The 12,455-nt window shown below is 38.3% G+C and overlaps 1 protein-coding gene across 2 annotated transcripts in view; it reads right to left on the bottom strand.

Moving 5' to 3' along the window:
• RBL2 (retinoblastoma-like 2) overlaps positions 1–10,791 on the bottom strand; it is a 32,639-nt gene extending 21,848 nt beyond the window's left edge. For both annotated transcript variants that reach the window (XM_014942509.1, XM_014942510.1), the window contains exons 1-7: positions 10,640–10,791; positions 9,211–9,411; positions 6,950–7,014; positions 2,636–2,764; positions 1,864–2,024; positions 1,692–1,756; positions 758–944 (exon numbers count right to left, since the gene is read on the bottom strand). In XM_014942509.1, the coding sequence (XP_014797995.1) occupies positions 758–944; positions 1,692–1,756; positions 1,864–2,024; positions 2,636–2,764; positions 6,950–7,014; positions 9,211–9,389 (786 nt within the window). In that variant the 5' untranslated portion in view covers positions 9,390–9,411; positions 10,640–10,791. The remainder of the gene's footprint in view (positions 1–757; positions 945–1,691; positions 1,757–1,863; positions 2,025–2,635; positions 2,765–6,949; positions 7,015–9,210; positions 9,412–10,639) is intronic.
• Between the last annotated feature and the right edge of the window lie 1,664 nt (positions 10,792–12,455).

The raw sequence follows: 12,455 nt of genomic DNA, 5'->3' as shown, positions 1-12,455 counted from the left end.
TCACGGGGATAGATGTCTGCAGGCAGAGCCAGTGCCTGATTTTCAAAAGCTGCTCTAGTCGCACAAAATCCCTGATCATTTTACAGGTCTTCACTTTATCATTCTGAGACATATCATGTTCTTTAGCCTCTCAAAGACTATATTTTATGCTATTTTATTAGTCATATATAAAGGCAAACCTATATATCGTGCTTTTAGGCAAGCAAGGTGAAAACCATCCCCTACAGATTTAACTCACAGAATAAACAGATGTAATATTGACACCTGAAGCCTCTCCATGAAAAAGAAACATAAAACTATGTGTAAAGCAAAGCGCTGAGTGGCTTTGCATGAGATAAACAAACCCCTCTGTGTTTGGGACAGAGGTGTGAGGGAAGGGGAAGATGCCCCCAACAGTCACAGGACAATTCATCATTGGCCAAACAGCCACTGGGAATTGCCTGTTCTGTTGGGTCTGAAAATCTTCACCTAAAGATTTACCTACAGATATCTCCTTAGGTAATTACCTAAATATTCTCTATACTGGATTTAATCAATGAAAACCCAAATGCATGGAGAAATTGTGTCCAAGAACGCCAAAGGTAAACAATATATCAAATAAATTACAAAAATCTAACTCAGCTGTGCTGTGTACACTCCCAGGTCACCTCAGACAATAAAGATGGTGTTTTTCAGTAGCTGCTTCTCTTCATCAGACACAGACCAACTCAACTCACTCCCCACAGAAAATCAGCATCACCCACCACCTCATACTGACCCTGTCAAAGTGCTGCTGCAAATTGTGCTTCACTTGGACTCTTTCAGCCGTTTCCATTCCTGAAGTTGTATTTAAGCACCTTGTGAGAGTTCCAATTTCTTCATCCGCATCCTCCCCGAGAAATATTCTCTCGTCGAGGTTTCCTACCGACAGAACATACTCCTCGTAGGCCTTGTTGATGGCTTTGCTGCAACGGGAAGGGAAAGACAGATACAAACCCCCCTTGAGTGAGGCAGGGCTTTGGTCACCTCCTGGCTCCATGAACACACTTCTGGCCCGTTGGAACTCTGCTTCACAACTTTGTTTAACTCGAGCATTGGAGCTCCTTTAAAATCTACAGTATCTTAAAACAGGAAAGTGGCAAGGACATTATTTTTCCATTCTATCCACTGGCTTGCCATGTACTATAGCTGCAGGTGGAACATAATCAAATACTGGCTGGAAACACCTCAAAACTTATGCAGCATCATATCATCATAAACTACACTTAACCATTTTCATACCATTTATAAGAAACTAAGTCCTACTTATAAGCGTCTCTAGGTTTTTATAAGCATCTCTAGGTTTATTAAGACAAAAATACCACCAAACCCATTTTTTCCCTCCCAGTTCCCACTCAGTCAATGCACTCCCACATCTTTCTCATACTAACACGTTGGGTTATGTGCAACAAAACCTGGGGCAACATAGAAACATTAGAATAAAAGCAGAGATGAAGTCAGACCACCCTGAAAAATCGTTCCTCTTTCAAACGTGCCTCAGACCAACCCAGCTCAGAGAAAGGAGCTTAAACACCAAGTACTGTGTAAACAGTAACGAATACAGGAGTCAGCTCCTTGGTGTTACTGTCAGGATACAGGCAGTAACACGAGTGCCAGGGCATGGCAGCCCAGGGGACACCAGCAACAACCCAACCATGAATCCAGAGACTCACAAGCTGTCGCCGAAGTTCCCAGGATCTAGAAATCCGGTCAGGTTTTCATCTTTTCCTTTCAGAAGCTGTAAGACAGGTAAGAACAGAGGATGGGCATTTCAGTTCTTAAAAAAAGACTTTGAAATAATGTGTAAGGAGAAATTTTTCTACATTACAAATCTATCCACCAAACCTTTTTGTCAAAAAGCTTCCGAATATATGGCTTCCAAAAATGTTCCTTTATGCCTTTTGCTTCTAAAACTAATCCATAATGCAATGAACACAGTTTTTCAATGATGCAGGGAGGATCTGATGATACTTTATAATCCTTACTGTGAAAGTCTTCAGGTAGACCTACAATTAAGAATATTATTATATTAACATTATTATATTTTATATATAAATATATTTTTATATTTCTATTAATATTACATAATAAAATTATTTAATTTTGCAAATTCATATCCTATCTTCTTATTAAACTTAAATTCTATGATGTGTAGTCTAGGTAGTGTGAAATTAAAATGGTAAACTAATTCGTTCTCTTTAAAGAATTATTAATTATAGAATACCCCCTCAAATTGATAATGTTATCAAAACCCAATTTTGAGTCACAGATTTAAAAAAAATAGACATCTAGCGATAAAAACTTAAAATAGCAGTTTCTAATAGAAAAGCAATCAAACACTTGTGAACTATAAAATTTATTCAAATAAATTTGAGATAATGGTCCCAGTTCCCATCTGAACCACTGCACAGTAACTGCGAATACTCTTCAGCACTGGAAATGCAGTCTGTGTCTGGAAAGAATTACATCAGAAATTAAAAGGAAAATACTAATTCCCACTTATTTAAAATCAATATTATTCAATTTATTCCCTGCCATATAAATTCACACTAATTTCAGCAGCCTTAGAAGCTCTTGCAGGCTTTGGATAAAGACAGATAGTTTTCTTTCACCATACCTTTAAAATGAGGATTCAGAAGCTCTTTGCGGTTGGGACACTGGAGAGCGTTCCCGTACACTAAATCCAAAGCGCACAACAGGAGGTGGTAGGAATTGACCAGGTCATCACTGATCATAGGAAAGTTACCTTCAATATTAGAAATACAGAAAAGAATAATTAAAATTACCATCAATTTAAATTTTTTTAATCAAGAAACTGTTGAGATTTGTATTACAGTCAATAGCGGAGTCGTGGAAACACAGACTTTGGAGACTATAAATATCTGGATATAAATGCAGGTACTAAAACAGACACACACTTAATAAAACATTAACTCAATTAAATATTAAAATACATTTCTCTTGTGCTTTATTGAAGAGCTAAAATGCATATCTCTGATCTGGTTTATAATGTAGCTATATTTCATATACCTCTAATGTATTCTTATTTATCATCTTCTCATAGAAAATAATCTTTGTAATCTCTTCACTCTTTTATCACCTTTCACAAAGATTATATTCAGATTCATTACTTTTTATTGAACTTACTGAGGGTTATGATATTCCTTTAGAGGAATGGCCATAGCTAAAAACAGTGTTGTAAAATAACCTATATCTTTAATTAATACCCTAAATCAAAGTTCCATTAATTTATATGGACAGCATGATTTTCTGTCACTCTTTAAATACTCATAACTCTACTATTTTTTTTTAAATTTAAGCTCCATACCACTTATCTGAGCCCACTATGAAGATAAAGTTTAACTTGAAGAAATCTATCACATAGTAATAAACTCACCTAGAACACATCTATAGAAAATCTATGTGATTCAAATTTTGCCTAAATTATTTTCTACCAGTAATGTGCGAGTTTGTTCAAATTTATATTCAATTTTCTGATTCTGTGTTAGAAGAAAAATAATTTCAATGCAGATAATTGGAACTATTTAAAATAATGAAGCCTACATGAAACTTGTATTAACTGCACATGCTTATCAATTATTTCCAAACTGTTAAGGGCTCACAGCAAAGCAGTAAAAGTCCTAAATACAACAGCAAAATGTTAATCACTAATAATCTTAAAGAAGCAACTCTCATAACTTAAGTTCACTTTCATAACCATGAAGTCCAACATGGCAATCCCCACTGTCAGCACAGTCAAAAATAATCCTAATTTGACAGTAATTCCATCCAAATGATTTGTCAGTGACATTTCAAACAATAGCTTATGACCTTCTTTCCCAGCCTAGTATCAAGTAATGAAAAATAGTTATCTCAGCACAGCAGAAAGATGATTTTTTTCATTTTAAAGAAAGAAAGAAGGGCAAGATAGAGAGTTTAAAGATAAATTCTTACAAATAGCATGCAAGAACTGCAGTATCTCCAAACAAAGCCACTACCTTCCTTTGCAGGGTACACCAAAGGTAGGAGCAAGATCTGGTCTTCTGCATTTGTGAACCTGAAGGCAATGACCCTCAGGCCCACAGAAATGTCACAGAGACAAGCCTCAACTTGCCACTGATGTGCGGTTGCCACGATAAGGATTACTGCCAGCCCTCAAAACACACTGAACAAAACTTCACATGAGTATTTAATGCCTTAAATGGTCAACATTTAGTTTACATTTTTGTGCTGCCACACTTTAATAAATCTACCACTAGTCACAGATTTTTACAATCTACAATTACCGGAAATTTTCCTTTTTCCTGTGAAACTGAATTGGCTGTTGTCAGCACGGTATTCTCTACAAAGTTAATTTGCATGTCTGAAACTGCTCGCCAATTAACATGTAGTTATCTGATGATACAGTTACTCAAACATATTAACCAATAATTCAGCAATAGAAAGACTCTTGAAGTCCCTTTGCACCTTATCAACTGTCCAATCTACCCATAGAAGGGAGGATTTTAGAGCAGGGAAAAGAAAAATCTGTTTTTCAGACTGACCTACTTTTCCAGCTGCCCAACTGTGCTGAAGAAGTGAAGTCCTGACTGCCTGGAAATAAAGTACGGCACTAACTCTGCTCTGGACTCAGTGGCATATGAAGAGATACCTCACTCTACTTGAGAGCACTAATCTGGACCAAAAAAAAAAAAAAAAAAAAGGAAATTCATACTGTGTGTCAGGGTTGGAAGCAACAGACTTGTTTAGGAAAGATTTGCCTTCCCTATAGAGTGGAATTTGCAGCCCAGGGGAAAAAGGCATCTTCCACGTTAAGATACAGTGTTCAGTACAGCACTCGTGCAACACCACACACTTCTCCATCTTTGTAAGAAGATGTGACAGTGAGATCCAGGAATACTGCCAGGAACTTCTCCAAAAGAGAGCTCTTGGCACCCCCTGCAATGTGGCACAGCCCAGGAATACTGCCAGGAACTTCTCCAAAAGGGAGCTCTTGGCACCCCCTGCAACGTGGCACAGTGAGAACGAAAGGTTAATCTGCATAGAACAAAATTAGTGCCAGACAATTCAATATTGTGACAGACTGCTCTGTCCTGTCCTCAAAAGCAGCCAATTAAGGAACTCACAGCACACTGCAGGAATCCTAACACTACTTTGCTTTTAAATTAAAAAAAAAAAATCCAACCCCAAAACACCTACCACACACCTCAAAACCAAAACAAAATTCCTTTTATTCCTTGTAGAAATAAATTATTAGTTTTCTTCTACTAGTTTTCTTATGAAAATGTATAAAAGGTCTTGGAAATTATTAATGGACTTCAGTGAGGAATAGAAACCTGTGCTTTATTTTCTTCAAACCACTATCTGATTTATACAGAATTCCCCGTGAAGGCTCACCCAAGCAGTACTTGGCCAAGCCCTAGGTAAGCAGAAACTCTTTAAAACCCATGTTTAATGAAGAAAGTCTTTAGATTATATGTGGTATGACTGAACAGACTTAAGCCCAAAATCAGGATTTAATTCTGGTCCCTCCTACGGCTTTTTCTCCCCTCAGTTGGGAGAAATCCTCTACTATTCTATTAGTTTTAAGGCTGCTCTTATGATAAAGGTTATATATACATTGCAGTATGTTGTCTGTTCGTTGCATTGTTTCTGCAGGCACACATTGACAGAGGATCCCTCTACATCTCCCAAAGGAATCAGAGTCATCAGGACACTCAGCTGTTTATATATACACTGCTGTGTCCAAAACACGAGAGAAAATCACCCTTCAGGACAGGCATGTGCACACCTTGCTGTATCCTCATTGTTTAAAAAGGCAGGGGGCAAAAAGGCTACCAAAAGAATTACAACACTATCTGTGATACTAGCATAAAAGTATTCACACCTGGATTTCTATGATAATTTTTTACTAGGTTGTAGGAAAATATTCATTAAATATTGTCAGTGTTACTGGAAACTTAGGAGGAATTTAAATATTTTTTTGTTCCTAGTAAACATATGCACCTTATATTAATAACGACAAGATCTAAATATGAACACATTAAAATTCTAAGCTACTTTTCCCCTTGGAATTACAGCACAAATCTCCACAATACTAGGAACCGTTACTAGGTTGTAGGAAAATATTCATTAAATATTGTCAGTGTTACTGGAAACTTAGGAGGAATTTAAATATTTTTTGTTCCTAGTAAACATATGTACCTTATATTAATAACAACAAGATCTAAATATGAACACATTAAAATCCTAAGCTACTTTTTCCCTTGGAATTACAGCACAAAGCTCCACAATACTAGCAACCTTGTAAAAATATTCTACATAAAAGCTACCAAACTATTTGGACCTATAACATACCTTAGAAATGTGGTAAAGCTGGGGAAATGAAACAGAATAGGTTCCTTCAGGCCGTTCTGAGAAGGCCTCTTCTCCAAAGGCATTTCTCAGTTCAGAAATGCCCACACCTTTCCGGTGTTTGAGGACCACTATAACATAATGACTAACAAAACCAGGTCTGCAATATTCAGTCCCTTTCAAATCTCTTACCTTTTGCATGAACAAACAGCACCCAACAAAACTGGAAAACTTCAGTCACAGTGCACGGCTGGCGCCTTTTGGGGAAAAATACAGCAAGAAGACATCCAGTAAGCAAAATGAATTAACACTGATAGAGCATTGTACAACATTTGATCATTCTACAGGAAAATGAAGCTTTATTATTGCGTGGCCAAAATCTTAAACCCTTCCCACAAAAACCTGACTACCCTTATTACTGAAAGGTAATAAAGCAGCGCTGTTCTGAGAAGGTCTCTTCTCCAAAGGCATTTCTCAATTCAGAAATGCCCACACCTTTTCAGTGTTTGAGGACCACTATAACATAATGACTAACAAAACCAGGTCTGCAGTATTCAGTCCCTTTCAAATCTCTTACCTTTTGCATGAACAAACAGCACCCAACAAAACTGGAAAACTTCAGTCACAGTGCACGGCTGGCGCCTTTTGGGGAAAAATACAGCAAGAAGACATCCAGTAAGCAAAATGAATTAACACTGATAGAGCATTGTACAACATTTGATCATTCTACAGGAAAATGAAGCTTTATTATTGCGTGGCCAAAATCTTAAACCCTTCCCACAAAAACCTGACTACCCTTATTACTGAAAGGTAATAAAGCAGCACGCTGGTTTAGTGTGGACACAAGTGGAACCCCAGTCTCAGTCTGCATGTAATGATTCAAATGTCACTGCAGCAGACCAACTCAGCATGAGAAGTAGCCAAGACTTGAGCAAAAAATTACTGTAAATTTAATGTTAAACGCGGCTGGCTTACATGTTTTATTTTAAGGCAAAATTTTGATCTTAGTTGCAAAGAACAGGTAAATATCTCAATTTAAAATCTGCTGAAAATGTTATTTCTGCTATAAATGGTACATATAGTCAATTGAAACAGTTCAAGAGTCAGTGCTGAAACTCCATCTTTGTAAGCATTGTGAGTAATATAAGCACATATGTGTGTTCTTGCAGGAACTCATTACACAGCAGGTTAATATTTGTATATTTGGTACAGGCAACATTTTCAGAACTGTGTGTCCACAAGAACATCATCTATGTACTCATGTAAAGCATTTTGTATAGGATTTTATATAGTATACAGAATTTTGGAATATATTTTATGTTTATTAGAACAAAATTCCTCTGATGGTCTTCATTTAAAATGCTTTCAAATAAAATATAACTCATTCATGAAGCCCCATTTTAAATCTAAAGTTTTGCAGCTATTAAGGATTTGTTATTTCTTCACACACACCACACTGGAGAGTTTCCTAAATCTCCTTCCTACTTTCACATTTCTGGTCAGTAAGTTCGGTTTGTGTTCTTGGTAGCAGAAAAATCTTGGCAGAGTAATCAACTCATCCAAATTTTTATTAAAAAAAAAAAATAATAATCAGAAACAATGCACCAGTAGTTACTGTGTGTATTTAAAACAAAACAATACAACCTCCTGTAGCACCAATTTTTATAACTCCACATCATTCCTTGTTTCCATATAATGTATCCCTGGAAGTGCTATTTCGTATATCACAGCCCATCCTCCATCAGGTTATGCGAAGAATGGCTTTAAATGTCAAAATTAACACACATTTCACAGAAAAATTAGTATCATCATCACCTTCCAATTTAATCTTTAAAATTACTTCAAACCTTACCATCCAAGCTAACGAACTAGCAGGCTTTACTCTTCTACTAAGAATTATATATGCAGTATATTCTAATTTCAACATTACATGCAAATATCCATGTCAATACAGAATCTATTCCATCTGTAGTCCAATTCCAATTTACTCACCTTTTGCATTCTCCAGCCCTGTTTTTATTACAGATTCAAACACATTTCATTATAAATGTCCCTAAATTATGGTCACAAGGATATCAAGGGGAAAAAAAAAAAAGCCCAACAAACCCCCTAAGATCTAGCCTGTAAATATTAGAAAAAATAAAGTAAAATAGTTTTTAAAAACCTGAACAAACCACAAAAGCAAGCAAACAATGGCACTTCACAGTAGTGAAGATGAAAGAAATAATGAACGGGAATAAATCAGTCACTACTAACTACCACAAGACATCAGGATCCATGCTAAGTGCTGGCACAAACAGATAAAATCTTGTTGAGATGAAAATCACCAGAAAAGGAGGCCAGCACATAATTTTCACAGCACTTCTAATATGAGCAGTAACAAAGAAACAAAGCTTCTTTTATAAAGTAAAATATCTGAAAGATCTTGGTCTATGAAGAGAAGTGTGGGAATTACTAGGCAGTGAAAAGGGCTGAGCTGTTCTGTGAGCTACTGAGGCTGTACTGATAGTACAATGATTCCATTTTCCAACCTTTCCCATCTTGGAAATATTAATATTTATCTTATTTCTCTCGTCTATGGGCTTATTTTAATCTCATCCCTTCCCCTTGTCCCCCAAATCATAGAAACAGCTTTGGGATCTCCTGCACTCTGCACATTTGACAAGCCGAAAAAAGATTCAAAAATCACTGTGAGCACAGACAGACAGACCAACTCCAATATTATAAAGAACTACTGTCAAAATACAATCAAAACCACAACTAAAACAACTGAACAACTTCATTATATTTCTGTAATAGTAATACTCTAAAATCAGCCCGGTCATAACAGAAACGTACCTCTGTTTTCTGCCTCTCTGTTGACGAGGTTGGTCTTCTTGAGGGTATCTGAAAATGTCCTGAAAAATGGGCTCGTACTTCTTAAAAATTACTGCAGAAACTGTAAAATTCCTCTCTAATCTCTCGGTTCGTTCTCTGAATTGGGAGGGTAGATTGGCCATGTCTTCCCATTTTTTCATCTTGTTAAAAAACTCGATCAAGCTGAAAATACCAAATGGGTTAGATCTGACAGTTTTGTTTTGGTTGGTTTTGTTTGTAATTTTTTTTTCTCCAGAAACATACTATACATTTTATTTACAACAAAAGTGCAATTTCTACTTCCCAAACTACCGATAAAATGGCAGTATTGCAAACGTGACACGGTACCCAGAGCCAGTCCTCCACCCCTTAACAAGGATGAGCTCAGACAGCTTACAAAATATTTTTATATCCTCAGCTGATGACCACGAGAACTATATATTCACAGTTCTTGGCTTTTCTTCACAAAGACACAAGCAGCTCCAACACTCAAATTACTCTAAAATCAGATTTCCCTCATTTTTCTGAATCATTTATGAACTTAAATAGAACAAACTCTGAATCCTACAATGCTAAGGAAGCATTGAAAAAACCCAAAGTTCTGGTTAATTTCACTTCATAAATTAGGCTTTCAGTTATTTCTTTATTTTTCTCTTTTATCTACACCTACATTTTCAATGGTATTAGTCTTTGATAGCGTAGATTCACAGAAACTGTTTATCCACATTGAACTCCCTGGGTTTCTGATTGGGGGTGGGAGGGAGGGGAAAGTTTCTAAAGGAACAAGTTTCTATTGTTTAAACCAACAGCAATGCTCCAACAGTAAAAGTGATGGGGAGAAAAATTGCTTAAGAAGGTGGTTTTTTTTTTTTTGCTAATGTACTAAATTGTTACAATTTAGTACATTAGGTTGCTAATAAATAAAATCAATTGTTTTAGAAAGTTTTTCTTCATTGCTTTACGGATGTAAATATTCAATACAAATTTCTTTATCAGACTCTGACATCATGTCAGCTTCATAAAGCTATGAAAAGTGAAGTCTTCTTACAAAAAAAAAAGTATGAATATTTTCACAGCCAATTGAAAATGGTTTCTGCAGTGAGCAGCTTGCAATTTGCACATTCTTCAAAAATAGACTATTCTTCAGGGACTGGTTTCTTTCTCCTTTGAGAGGGGGAAGGCAATCTCTGATTTTGAAAACGAGTATTTTTACAGCAGAGTAATGACCAAATGGAGCTGTCCTACTTCTGTGGCAATGAGCTATAACACAAAGATTGCAGTGATATAACTTCCATCTTTAAAAGCAGGAAACAAGACAGACGTTTAGCCTTTGTTCTCAATTTCTAAATTTCACAAGCTGATAAGCAGTCTTTGAGATTTTGTAAGTGTTTAAAAATTAGGAAAAAGTTACCTTTGTTCTGAACAGCGCAAAATTCTGGTTAAAGATACATAATTTCCCTCGGCTGTCCCTCTGCTCACAGTTGGAATTGCTTTTCTGCAAGCCACGTACAAGGCACAGGCCAGCCAGTGCAGGTCATTTCCCTGTGAATTAAAACATCAGGCATCTGAAAGACTTCATTGAAAAAACAACAACATCCTTTTCAGCGAAGCACCCAACATCAGGAAAAAGGGTAGAACTGTGTCCTCAACCCACAAAGTTCAATCAGCAACAATGTTGATTGGTTGTTTCAAAGTTCTGTTGAGCTACTTTGTGTTTTTAACCAGGAGAAAAAAAAACACCTGCTAAACAGATACTTAAGGTGGCACTCATCAAAACGAAAATTACATAGTTACTAGTTACCTTTCTGAAGTTCACACTTGACCCAAAGTTTAACAATATATTGTTAGTGTTGCTCTTCCATAATAACATTCTGTACTGCCCGGGTTACAAAAAAAATATAAAAGCTACAGTTCCTTGCTATCAGAACATTCTTCTGCCAGGAACAGACAGTGGGAACAGAAAAATAGTTTCCATTTTTCTCTGCGTTACACAACAGAACAATTACTCAATCTGGTACCTAGAGATGGAAAATAATTCCAACATTTTTTTTTTCCAATTTTATTCTCCCTCTTGGATTAAAAAATGTTTTAATGGGGAAATGAACGGGGTGGGGGGAAATAGGGGCACAGAACAGTGAATTCGGTTAAAAAATGTTTTAATGGGAAAATGAATGGGGGGAAAATAGGGGCACAGAACAGTGGATTTGATACTGTGGGTTTCTTGGGCTGGGCAGCATCACGGTGCCAGATGAGCACTCACACCGTAGGGGAAAAGGCAAGTTTTCTATCAGGGCTTCCCAGCCCGTTTCTGGCGGCCAGGAGCGGTGTGTGACAGCGGTGTGTGACAGCGGTGTGTGACAGCCGTGTGTGACAGCCGTGTGTGACAGCGGCTCTCCGGGAGCAGGACACCTCTTCCCTCCAGCAGACACAGCTCCAGCCACTGCAGGGACCCCTCACACGCCTGCCCAGGGGTGTGAAACCCCCTTCCCCTCTGCCGCCCGCCCGGGGGACAGGCAGCTCTCCATATACCCCCCCGCCCGCACACACTCCGGCTTCTCCCCAAGCGCCGCCCCGACTTTTCGAAAAGCCGCCCGGCAAAAGGCATCTCCCAAACAAAGCGGGGGCGTCGCTTCACCTCACCATTTCAAACAACGGCGTTACAAAAAATACTAGGTTTTTTTAGGTTTTTTTTTTTTTTTTTTACACCAACCCATTTTTGCCCCAGAGGTAAACACATTATCGTCTCAAAGAAACAGTTAAAAAAATCAAGCCATTTCAGATTTGAGGTCCATTTTTTGTCACTCTGAGGCATGGTTGATGCTCGGGCCAACCGGGCGGCTGCCGATAAGCGCCCGCCCAGATAACCGCAGTGCCTTTACCCGTTAGACAGCGGGAAGCGGGGAGAACTGCAGCCAAACGGTCGCTTTTATTTTTATTTTTTTAATCGCTTTTTCACCTTTTGATCTTTTTTCCCCCCTCCCCACCTCAGTTTCAGACCGGAGAGCAGCGCTGCGGGCGGCTCCGGCCGGGCAGCCCCGGGGGCCGCGATCACCGCCCGGGGAACTGCGGGGGGGGGGGGACGGGAAACGTCCCTCAGCGGCGCTTCCCGCGGCTGAGGAGCGGGCCGGGGCCTGAGGGGCCGGGTGGGACGTGACCCCGCCGGGCTGCGGGCTGAAGGCCCGGACGGCGCCTCGGCGGTCTGAGAGAGAGAGGCCGCCTCAGCGCTG

This window comes from Calidris pugnax, unplaced genomic scaffold (assembly GCF_001431845.1).
Source record: "Calidris pugnax isolate Ruff unplaced genomic scaffold, ASM143184v1 scaffold28, whole genome shotgun sequence".
In the NCBI taxonomy this organism is placed as follows: Eukaryota; Metazoa; Chordata; class Aves; order Charadriiformes; family Scolopacidae; genus Calidris; species Calidris pugnax.
Note: the sequence above shows the minus strand (reverse complement) of the source record. Positions and strands in the feature narration are given on the sequence as shown.